This window comes from Narcine bancroftii, chromosome 10 (assembly GCF_036971445.1).
Source record: "Narcine bancroftii isolate sNarBan1 chromosome 10, sNarBan1.hap1, whole genome shotgun sequence".
Classification (NCBI taxonomy): domain Eukaryota; kingdom Metazoa; phylum Chordata; class Chondrichthyes; order Torpediniformes; family Narcinidae; genus Narcine; species Narcine bancroftii.
In genome coordinates this window covers 25,561,245-25,573,844 of record NC_091478.1, presented here as the reverse complement: position 1 = coordinate 25,573,844, position 12,600 = coordinate 25,561,245, and the positions used below count along the sequence as shown (strand labels likewise).

Here is a 12,600-nt window from a genome sequence, read left to right as displayed (position 1 = left end):
TAGGAACCATATACCAGGCTGGTGGCATCATGGTTGGTGCATGGTAGGCGATAGAGCCTATTAAAGTTCTATGTTCTACCCTTTTCTATAGACCCTATTCTTTTAAAATTTGACAAAAGCTTTGCTTGATAATCAGAGAGTATTTCTGCCTCAAACTTTTGTTTATTTTAAACTAATTTTTTTTCAGCCCTCTCTTGTTAAAGTCTTCTTGTGAATATGATTCTGCCTCTTCTTCTTGTGCTTCCTTTAATATTCAACCCCACCGTTATTGCAATAAACATTTGTGAAATCTCTCTGCTTCTTTCACTTTTCTAACCAAAATGTCATTGGGGTAGTATTGATGAAGTTACCGGGCCAATATGCAAAAGATTGTACTATTGTTCTGGATAACAGGCATGGTTGGCATAGCGGTTAGTGCAATGTTGTTACAGCGCCAACAATTGGGACTGGGGTTCGAATCTCATGCTCTCTGTAAAGAATTGTATGTTCTCCTCACGTCTGCGTGGGTTTCCTCCCACTGTTCAAAGCATACTGGCCAATTGGGTGTAATTGGGAGGCATGGACTCGTGGGCCGAAATGAACTGTTACCTTGTTGTATATCTACATTTTTAAAAAAATTAAAATATATAACCCATCTGATTCACTTGTGTCCGTCAGGGAAGGAAATTGCCATTTTTACATAATGTAGCCTTCTTGTGACACCAGACCCATCATTGGTGGACTCTTGACTGTCCTCTGGAATATCTTTGTGAGATTCTCAGTTCAGAGGTGATTGGGGGCAGGCCATGTGCCAGTGATATCTTTGTTTCTTTGTATTGAACACTGCCCTTGTGAGCTACTTCTCTAATCTTCTCAATGTACTCCCTACAATTTGGCACCCAAGCTGCACAATACTGAGCTCCACCCTGCATGTGCATCATTGTACCACTAGAAGGAGATCTTAATCACCCATCCAGAAACAACAGACTTTCATTTCAGTTCACCTTAGGCCAGGTACAGTGAGAAAGGTTGTTATGCAAGCAATCTAGCAAGTGATCTTTAACATGCGTACAAAGAAGAGGAGCCAGAATACAATTATAGAGTTTAGAGTTATCAACATCTATTTATCTATTTATTTATTTATCTATTTATATGTACATTTGTCCTGCATATGTATTGTTTGTGTGTGTTGTGTCTAGTTGTATGTTTTGCACTTGGGACCTGAGAACACTGTTCCATCTGGTTGTACTTGTGCAATTGGATTATTATAAACTTGAAGGGCAGCATGAGAGCGCTGCTGCGAGACCACGTTGGCTGCAGGGTACAAGATGGTCTTTAAGCCTGTTGATGCATGCTTCCTATATTCTATTTTATCCCTGCATCATTTAACAAACAAGACTGTTCCACACGAAAACTCTTTTGTCCCAGAATTTATGGCAATGCACTTGGATATACCTAGGAATCCTTTTTGAGGAAGTACAGGTAGTCCTGAACTTGTGACTTGAATTGGTTGTAAGTCAGATTCACATGTCTTAATGAAGTATTAAATCAGTTTAAAAAAAAAAAAAAAAAAAATTCAACAAATTAACCTTTAATGAAGAATCTCAGCATATGTATAGTATTTTTAAATTTCAGTCATGTGTTGGTGGATGTAACTTGCGTAGGCCGTAAGTTGAGGACTGCCTGTATTTCTTTAAATATTTTTATTGATTTTAACAAAAACCCTTTACACAAGGTATACTAATGATAACATAAATCAAATCATATCATATACATCAATTGTAAATTAGAAGCAGGACCATAATTAGTACATAATTCATTCAGGTCATCAAATTCTATAAATTATAATAATTAAACAAATAATCAAAGCAAGAAATTAAAAATATTATTACTTATTTTACTTTTATTTCTTATTCTATCAGTTGAATGCAGCAGATTCCTTGAGACCTGTAATTGTCTCTTCCCTCTTGTATTGTTAAGGCAATTATATAGGTATAACCTTCATTATAAAATTAAACACTTCCTGGCCAAGTGTTGACATCCAATCCCTATACACTTCCATCCCCCATACTGAAGGCCTCAACATCCTTTGTTTCGTTCTGGCCAACAGACCCAACCAGTCCCCCTCCACCACTATCTTCCTCACCCTAAATTTCTCCTTTGACTCATCCCACTTTCTCCAGGTCATAGGGGTAGTCATGGGTACCCACATAGGCCCCAGCTATGCCTGCCTTTTTGTTGGCAATATAGAGCAATCCATGCTCCAAGCCTATACAGGCAAGGCCCCTCAACTTCCTCCACTGCATCTATGACTACTTTGGTGTTGCCTCATGTGCTCATGATGAGCTTGTTGACCATCCACTTTGCTGTTAACTCCAATTCACTTAGTCCTCCTCTTGCAACACTGTCCCTTTCCTTGATCTCTCTGTCTCCATCTCAGGAGACAAACCCTCAACAGACCTACTTACCCCACCAACTCCCACAGCTACCTCTTCCCATCTTGTCCCCTGTAAGGATTCCATTCCATTCTCTCAATGACTCCATCTCGTATGTGCACCCAGGATTACGACTTCCATGCCAGTCATCAGAGATTACCTCCTTTTTCAAACAACGTGTCTTTCCCTCTACCACCATCAAATCGACATTCACCTGCATATCTTCCATTACCTGCACATCTGGCCTGACCCCCTCCGCCCCCATGCACAACAAGGACAAATTTTTTTTTGTCCTCACCTACCACCCCACCAGCTTCCACATCCAACACATCCTCCTCTGCCATTTCCGCCACCTACTACGTGATCCCACCACTATACACATATTCCCTTCTCTGCCTTTTCACAGGGATCACGCCTCCCTCTCCACCAATTGTCCCCTTGGTACCTATCCCTGTGACAGCAGGAGATGCTCTACTTGCACCCACTCCTCCTCCCTCGGGACCCCAAACAGTCTTTCCAAGTGAAGTAACATGTCGTTTGGATCAGGGGACATCTACTGCATCTGGTGCTCCTGTCATGGTCTCTACATCAGAGGCAGACTGGGAGATTACTTTGTTGAGCACCTTGACTCTGACTGCCACACTAGCATGGATCTCCCACCCATTTCATTTCCCCATCCCATTCCCTTGCTGACATGTCTGTCCATGGTCTCATGCACTGCCAGACTGAAATCACCCACAAATTGGAAGAACAACACCTCATCTTCTGACTGGGCACCCTCCAACCGGATGGCATTAATATTTGACTTCTCTAGCTTCTTTTCCCGGTTGCCTTCCCTCTCTCTATCTCTCCCTTCCCTGTCTCCTTTCGCACAAACATGATAAATTCTTATCTCATCCCTTGTATCTGGATTCCTCCCCCAGCCAGCATTGTCTGAATTCTGAGACTTCCTGCTTCTGGCTCATTCGGCTTATTCCTTGAAGAAGGGATCAGACCTGAAATGTCAGCAATGTATTTTTGCTTTTTATGGATGCTGAAAAGACTGGCTGAGTTCATCCAGCATTTCGTTGAGTTTTTACTACATTCACAGAGTCTGCAAACATTTGTGTCACCCAGTGTTTACACTGCCTTTAGTTTTCTTAATTCAATATTTTAGAAGCTGGAAAAATGTTAATTGTTGAATGTGTTCTGAAATTGCTCTTATTGAGTACATTTCTTTGCTTGCAGGTTCCCAACAGTCAAGTTGCAGTGTCTTTGTATCACCTTTTAGATGCATTCACTGTGTTGGAGGCCAGACTGAGTGAAGGACAGGAGCTTGGACACTCTTCTCGTCTTCTCCCCAATATGTCAGATCTAAAACAAAAGATGGATAAATTCATAAAGGCCATTGGAGACCTGAAACATCAGGTAAAAGGTTCCAGAGATGATTGATAAAACCTGGTGTAGAACCAGGAATTTGCAGGTATCACCAATAAAGTAGAAAGATAGTAGTCCAAATAAATTAACAGGTAGAGGTTAAATAATTCCAATGTGGAATTTTAGAAGTCTGTATGATGTATAACAAGTTTAGATGAGGATTTCTACAAAATTCAGATGCAACAGAAAACCAATAATATTATGTTAAATAGAGTTAAGCAAGAAAGTCTGCAAATGCTGGGGTCAAGAACAATGCATAAACATGCTGGAGAAACTCAGCAATATCCATAGGAAATAAATGGTAACCAATATTTGAGGCTTGGTACCCTGTCAGGAAAAAGAAAAAAAGCAGACAGGCTTCTGAATAAAAAGGTAGAGAGAGAGGAGAAGAGGAGTAGGAAGGAGCACAGGTTAACAGATGGTCAATGGTGGATACAGGTGGGAGAGTAGAAGAGAAAAAAAGCTTAAAGGTGATAGGGGGAGAAGGCCAAGGATAACTCTGATAGGAGAAGGAAAGGAAGGGTTTGGGGTTCTGGAGGAAGGGAGACCGAGATGGGAAACAGAGAGACTCAAGGTGTTAATGGAAATTGGAGAAGTTGATATTAATAGCATCTGATTGGAGAGGGCCAAAAGTTGTCCTAGTACTATTCAGTGCACTGCGTTAATGCTGTGTATTTCACTGGCATTTGTATTGAATCTCTAGCCCCTTTTTTACTGCCAACCATCCTAGGAAACGGGAAAATTTGCAGGGCAAGCTGATCCAGGAGCATTTCACACCACGCCATTATTTGCAGGTAATTCTGCAACTCGGGATTTTAAGCTGGGGGGGGGGGGTCCCACCTCCAGCAATGACATTGCGAGTGACGCAGTACATACTCACCAGAAGTCTAATCACGCAGTTAATAATGAAGAACAGATTTGACTTTCGAATGCTGGCCCTGCAACTGTGGTTGTTACTATAAACCAGGCAAGTCTCGTCAACAGTTATCAATGCTGTGTTGGGAACACTGGCCGAAGAAGACTGCTGTTTCATGGAACATGTGAGGAGAATCAAGAAGGAGGAGGAGACCAATAGGCAGACTCTATGTAGTCATAGACATAAACGGAGGCTTATTCTGAGTTTTTTGATGCCAATTTAAAACTAGAGCATACACTGTGATGCACGCATGCAGGCGCTGACGTCACTAATCATTCCTGGTTGGAATGGTTGTCATTTCACACTGCCAAAAGATGATTTGTAAGTTAACTTAGCCAGTCTCTGACACTTGCTCTCTCCGTGTATCAGAGCCCGGTTGATATCTACTTGCCCTGCCCGGTTATGTCAATTCGCACTCTGCAATTTGACCCTCGATATTGGCGGGTTAACTCCGATGTAATCAGTGGTGTGAAAGGAGCTTCTCATTTATTGAAGTGCTACGTTGTGCTGGGCATTTCCCAGATCCACTCTTAACCCCAGAACATGCCAACTAATAGATGTTGACTCTGCATCTATGTGGAGCATATTGGTGGAGCTTGATCATGCTGTGATTCACTATTTTAGGATTGAATTTCCTGTTCATTTGAATCCTAACCTGGAGATCAGGAGTCAAAAATGTATAGTAGTAAAATCTGTAGACATCATGGTTGAAATAAAAATAATGCTGAAGAAATTCAGCAGGTCAAACAGTGCATTTTATATAGCAAAGATAAAGAAATATAACGAACTTTTTGGACTTGAGCCCTTCATCAAGGTTGGAGCAAAATGTAAGCAGGCGCCCAAATTAAATGGGGGGGGGGGGGGGGGAAGAAGAGGCAGCGGGAGGAACATAGTCCAACAGGCAGGAGGTAATCGGTGGATAAGAGAGGGAGGGCTCTTTGAATGGAGAGGGAAGGGGTGGAGAGCTAGATGAAAGAAGATGGATGGAGACGAGAGAGGAAGAACAGGGATTAGGCTAGTAGAAACCAGAGGTCGATATTAATGCTATTTGGCTGGAGAGTACCCAAATGGAAAATATAGTGCTGCCCCTCCAATTTATGAGTGGTCTTGGTTTGACAGTACATGAGGCAATGGATAGACATGTTAGCACAGGAAATGGTTGGCCACTGGAGACCCCTGTCACTGATGCAGATAGAGAGAAGATGCTCAGTGAAGAGATCTCCCAGACAGCGTTCAGTCTCTTTCATGTGGATAAGGCCACAATGGGAGCAGTGGATAAACTCTGCGGATGCACAAATGAATTATTGGAAGGATAATTTTGGGCACTGAATGGTGGTGAGGGAGGAGGTGTGGGTGCAAATGTGGTAGTTCTGGGGAAAGTGCCAAGGGGGTGATTAATAGGAAGGGATGAGTGGACGAGGGAGTTCCCCTGGAAGGCGGAGAGGGGAAAACCTGTCTGGTGGTGGGATTGTGTTGTAGGTGGTGGAAATTACAGAAGATAATGTGTTGGATGTGCAGGCTAATATGTTGATAGGTGAGGACAAGGAGAATCTTGTTTTTGTTGCATTTGAGGGTAGAGGGGGCTAGGGCAGATGAGTGGGAAATGGAGGAGATGTGGTTGAGGGCTGAGTTGATGGTGGTGAAAGGGAAACCACCTTTTTGGTGAGAGAAGACATTTTGGATGATCTGAACTAGACCTCATCTTGGGAACAGATATGACAGAGAAATTGAGAGAAAGGAATAGAATTCTTGCAGGGGACTGGGTGTGAAGAAGTATTTTTATTTTGTTATATAAAATACCCTGTTTGACCTGCTGAGTTTCTCCAGCATTGTATTTTTACAAAACATATCATTAGAGGAAAATCTTCAGTAATCTATATTGTCTGTTCAGAAATCCTAAATGTATGGCATCGAGTCAACAGATGAGTTTGCTGCCCTCCTCTTCAAACTTTCAGATTCATTGACAATGTTGTTATTCTCTTATGCAGCATCTTTAAAAAAAGTGAATTTAAAGCACGATGGAGTGCTAATAAAATCCACCAGTCTGGGGGCCACCAAGGTCCTGATGTGCCTTAAGTTTTACTACAGTTCTTTTTTTTAACCTATTTTGTTTTGAACTTTTATTAGCTTTTCACAGTTTTGGTAGATCAAAGAGATTTGTAGATTTTTTTTCTTTGACAGAAGGCAAGACTTTGCCACAGCTTTGCCTTTAGCAATCTGGGTACAAGTTCCTCACCAGCCTCTGTGGCCATGCCATGCCTCACAAGAGGCTTCCAGCCACCATGGGCATTGAGCCAAGTTCAGTTTGATAGAACTGAGGGTTTTTGCTTTGTTATCTGGAGCAATAAATGATTTGTGTATTTCAATATCTACTATAGTTGCAATCTGCTTGGGTAGCCTTCAAGAACAAAGCATTTTCTAAAGTCAGCGCTGGAAATCCTCAGGAGTAAGAAAATGTTCTTTTCAAATTTTTTTCAATCCTATTTAATATGTATTAAAATACTAAGTATAATGAAATTTGTATTACTGAATACTTTTAGAATACAAAAATTGTTCCTATGCAACAATATATTTCCAACAATGGGTGCATAAATCTTGTGTTGTTGTAGAAGCTCAAAGCACTGAGCCCTTCCAGTCCCCATCTAATATACATACGTTGAATCGCCTTAATGTCATGTGGACCTAACTATGGTGAAAGGGTTCATTTTACGTGCTTTCCAGGCAATCCAATTCCTACGTCAAGTAGTACAATAATGACAAGTAAGATAAAAGTGTAGGGAGTTAAACAATAAAATCTGCAGACGCTGGGGTCAAATGCAATACACAAATGTACTGGTCACGCAGCATCCAGAGGAAGTGATGGGTGACCTGACAGAGGGGCCCAGGCCTAAAACATTAGTTACCCTTTACTTCCTCTGGGTGCTGTGTGACCTGCTGAGGTTCTGCAGCACGTTTGTACAGGAGAATAGTGTTATGGGTAGTGCAGGGTATGGAGAAATGTACAAAAATATAGCACAGAAAATAGAGAAAAGTACAGTTATAAAAGGCATCATCTTTTGCTGATTGTAATATTTAGGAGATAAATTGGTAAAATTAGAATAGGTTACATACATACACACTTTAAAACAGATCTTGTTTGAAATACTGAAGAATTCATATTCAGCGACTTTACAGAAAACGGAGTGCTATGCACATTTCACAAGTAGGTGCTAATTGAAATGATGTCATGAATGAATGAAGTGTCTTTAAAACAACAAGCAAGAGACTCCGGCTGTTGATAGCTCTCTGCAAGGGTTTTGACAGAGTGCACAGAAAGGTCATTCCTGGGTTCTTGTTTACCCCAAAAAAAACCAGATTAATCAAGAAGACATAAAATGGATGAGAGGGGGGGGGTGGGGGGGTGGCTTGGGAGGAGGGAGGGGGGAGGGAGAAAAAGTCACTGTAAATGTGTGGAAAAGAAAAAGTGTATAGCATGGCTATTGTGATTTATGGTGTGAAAAATAAAAAATTAAAAAAAAAAAAAGACTGGCTCCTATTGTTTGCTGAAGAAGGAGGGGGTTTTGCAAGTGAGAGAGAGAAGGACATGTGGCAGTTGGAATATGAGATGGAGAGAGAGTCACAGCTGAAACAAGCAGGAAAAGCTTGTTGGAACTGAAACAGAAGCTCCAGGGTGGCGGATGGCTGGAAGTGCTATCTGTCTGACGTTTCTCTTGGAATAAGAGGAACAGAAAGGAACTCTGTGATAGCCTGAAAGAAAGAGGTTATCATCCGGAGAACCCTGATGGGGCAAGTTTCATCAGCAAAACATTGAGGTGACTAATGGTGGTACCTCAGTTTTGGAAATCCTGGAACAACAAATCTCTCTCTGCAAACATACAAAGAACCTTCCTGAGCGGTAAACAATTATGGTACCTTTCGAGCACCAAAGCCTGGTGAACTTTATACATGTTAAATTCTGTGTACAGTATAAGAATTGCCTGCAACCAGAGAACTTGGAAGAATGAGAAGTGAGATTGAATTGTGAACCAAAGAATTTTTCTTAAATTTACACACATACACGTGCACTTAGAGTTAGAAGGGGATTAAGTTGGGTTAGTTAAGTTGATAGAGATAAGTTAAAGTTTGATTCTGTTTTCATGTTTAAAGATAATTAAAAACAACTTTTATTTAAGTAATCATTTGTCATGGTGAATATCTATTGCTGCTGGGTTTTGGGGTCCTTTGGGCTTGTAATATAATCCATTCAAAAGTTTGATAAAAGCAGGAAAGAAATTATCCTTGAATCTGGAGGTTAGTGTTCTGAAGCACATGCCCATTGGAAGAGGGGAGAAGAGGGTAAGATGCGTCCTTTATTTTAGCAGAGAAGTGTAGACTGAGTCAATGCTGGGCAGGATTGTTTGCATGATGGCCTATAAAGTATTGAATAATGAAGTAATGAATACTAGCATACCTAGATAATTTATTTCTCACTATTCCAAGATCAATGCCCCCTTGCTGTTTATTTGTGCTGAGCATAGACCACTTTAAAACTGAGCACAAACCAAGTTGTATTTTTGTAAATTAAGTTTACGTTTGTTCGTTTGTCAAATCCTTGTGTAGCCTTCAGTTTTTATATTGGAAATTATATCTTGATTTGTCATGTTTCCAGTCTGTTGCAGGCATGTCAGAATGTGAAGAGCCAACTCTGTTTGGTTTATCAGCGTTATTTCCTGTTAAAACCTGCAAGGGATTCTCTGCATTTGTCTATTGAGTTGCAGACCAAGACACAGAAAATAGTTCAGTATGTAATATTAAGCAAAAAATATTCATCAAGTGAATGGGTTTCATTTTGTGCACCAGAAACATTGAGCCTGCATGATGACTTCTTTATAATCACTTTGAACATAAAACATTACAGAACAGTACAAGGCTTTTGGCCCATGATGTTGTGCCGACTAACAATATATAAACCTACTAAACAATCCAAACCTTCCCTTGCATCCATTACCCTCATTTTCTTGCAACCATGTCCCTGTCTAAGAGTCTTTTAAATATCCCTATTGTAGTCGCCTCCACCACTATCCCTGGCAATACATTCCAGGCATTCACTACTCACTGTGTTTATAATTTATTTTAAAAAAAACTTCTAATTGTGGACTTGACTTAATAAGTCTGAGGTTTGAAATGTTTGAGAAAAGTTGAACTCTCAATGCAGTCTTTTATATGGCATGTTCCATCAGATTGATCAATCTTGCCTAAACTGTTCAATAAAGAAAGCTGTAATGTAATCCTAGAACATAGAACAGTACAGGAAAAAAAAACAGGACCTTTGGCTGTGCTGAATATGATGTCTAAATCAAACTAAAACTCTGCTGCTTGCACTTGGTACCTATCCCTGCATCCCCTTTGTATCTATATGTCTATCTTGAAGGCTCTTAACGAGGCATTGTTCCAAGCCACTTCTATATGAATGTTGCAATGGTATCTCTTTTTCTTATGCAGGAAGAAATTACTGGATTGGAAGGATTTCCTCTTGGTAAAGAGCAAGAGAAACACTACCATGATCTCATATCCTTGTTACTTAAAAAGATTTCTCAAAAATCTGCAGATGCTGTAAATCTGAAATTAAAACAAAATGCAGGAAACTTTCAGCATGTCGGACAGCACACTCTAGAGAGAGAAAAACGGTAACAATTAACATTTTCGAGCAATGAACCATCATAAGATATTTTAAAAATTCGTTGAGCAAAATCTTGTGCACATTATTTATTTATGGGTTTGCATCAGATCATTGCCAGTTTCAGGAATGGAAGGGACCTTGGTTGGAACCATGGCACGTGAAAATGAGCCTCAACCAGAGATCAAGCTCCTGGTCACAATCTGAGACTTCCTGCTTAAAAATATCTCTCTCTCTCTTTGGCTTGGCTTCGCGGACGAAGATTTATGGAGGGGGTAAATGTCCACGTCAGCTGCAGGCTCGTTTGTGGCTGACAAGTCCGATGCGGGACAGGCAGACACGGTTGCAGGGGAAAATTGGTTGGTTGGGGTTGGGTGTTGGGTTTTTCCTCCTTTGTCTTTTGTCAGTGAGGTGGGCTCTGCGGTCTTCTTCAAAGGAGGTTGCTGCCCGCCGAACTGTGAGGCGCCAAGATGCACGGTTTGAGGCGATATCAGCCCACTGGTGGTGGTCAATGTGGCAGGCACCAAGAGATTTCTTTAGGCAGTCCTTGTACCTTTTCTTTGGTGCACCTCTATATGGCCACTTGGTTTGTAGTACTGCAAATGTTAAATAATTACTTAAGTAAGGGCGGCACAGTTAGCGTAGTAGATTAGCGCAATGTTTTTACAGCGCCAGTGACTAGGACCATGGTTCAAATCCTGTGCTATCTGTAAGGAGTTAGGACATTCTCCCTGTGGATGCCTGGGCTTCCTCCCAGGTGCTCTGGTTTACTCCCACTGTTCAAAAATATACCAGGTCTAGGTCAATTGGGTGTATTTGGGTGGCACAGGTTCGTGGGCTGAAAGAGCCTGTTTCCATGCTATATGTCTAAATTTAAAATAAAAATTAATCTATCACAGATGCTTAGGACTGTAGACAAAAGTGAGGAGAGAATGCCACATATGTATTATTAATGAGAAAACCAGTTTCACAAAGGTTTATTTTTGAGTAGAATGAATTAGGGTTTAATCAAAAAAATTTTCATGATGGCTGTTTTGCTTTAAACTCTTTCATTGGTGTTACTGTTTTAAAGAAGATAGTTACTCTGAACTTGGAAATCGTAATGCGAATTCCAGTCATTTGTCCCTCGGTCCTTTGTAGATATAATGCCTGCTGACTTGTTTTTGATTTGCTCTGTTCTGCTTTACTCTACTCATATTGGGCTCGATGTGCAGGATGACATGAACACAAAGGATTGGTGAGTGATCCAACCTGGAAAAATGAATCTAAATGCTAAAATTTGTTTCTTTTTAGTTTTGTTAAAAATTTATAACCTGGAAGAAATCAATTGAGACCTGTGGCACCCAATTAACCTACAACCCCTGTATGTTTTGGAGACAGAGGAAATCAGTGTACCTGAAGGAAATCCACGCACTGGAGCACCCGAAATAAACCCACACACCACAGGGAAGCATACGAACTCCTTACAGATGGTGGCAGATTCAAGCCCTGGTTGTTGGCACTGTGTAATAGTATCACGCTAAGCGCTACGCTGACTGTCACCCTACTTTCTTATTTGCTTTGAAATCGCATATGATTACGTTTGCCTTATCAATGGCTGACAATCCAATACCATTGAGCTGTTTTAGGTTAGTAAGAAGGTGTTCATTTTAATTTCTCACCACAATCCTTTGTGTTCATTTTCTTGCGGAACCCTCTACCATATATCATTCTTATTTATGTGTTTGACTGTCTTGTACTGTCCCCAAATATACAAACAGAAAAAACTGGAAATATTCAAGTCAGATAGGATATCTGGAGGAGAAAACAAGTCTTCACATTGCTATCTTTCCATTAAAAAAAACTTGAAGTTTTAAGATGTAAAGAAAGTAGAAAACTAGAGAAATTAAACAATCCGGTCAGCATCGATGGATTCCAGTTGCCCTGTTACCATGGTCACAATGTCCTGGTGAAACGTTTCACCATGTTAATAATGGACTGCACCAAGATTGGCTGGGAAGAAGTCCAAGTGCAAATGCAGAAAATGAATTTTCAATGACATGTTGCACTTCATAGTTTTGTATGGTGAAGTTTGACAGGAAATCACAAAAATAGATTGTATCTTTAAAAAAAAAAGTCTTGTGATAGGAAAATTTTACGGTGATTTTCGTGATCAGCAGCCCAAAATCCATAAAATGCACCCAAAAGTGTTCAGGAAG

At 40.6% G+C, this 12,600-nt stretch overlaps 1 protein-coding gene across 4 annotated transcripts in view; it reads left to right on the top strand.

The window, feature by feature from the left end:
- hps1 (HPS1 biogenesis of lysosomal organelles complex 3 subunit 1) overlaps window positions 1–12,600 on the top strand; it is a 62,097-nt gene that overhangs the window by 38,528 nt on the left and 10,969 nt on the right. For all 4 annotated transcript variants that reach the window (XM_069900251.1, XM_069900250.1, XM_069900249.1 and 1 more), the window contains 4 exons: window positions 3,642–3,821; window positions 7,125–7,192; window positions 9,395–9,526; window positions 10,228–10,293. In XM_069900251.1, coding sequence (XP_069756352.1) covers window positions 3,642–3,821; window positions 7,125–7,192; window positions 9,395–9,526; window positions 10,228–10,293 — 446 coding nt within the window. The remainder of the gene's footprint in view (window positions 1–3,641; window positions 3,822–7,124; window positions 7,193–9,394; window positions 9,527–10,227; window positions 10,294–12,600) is intronic.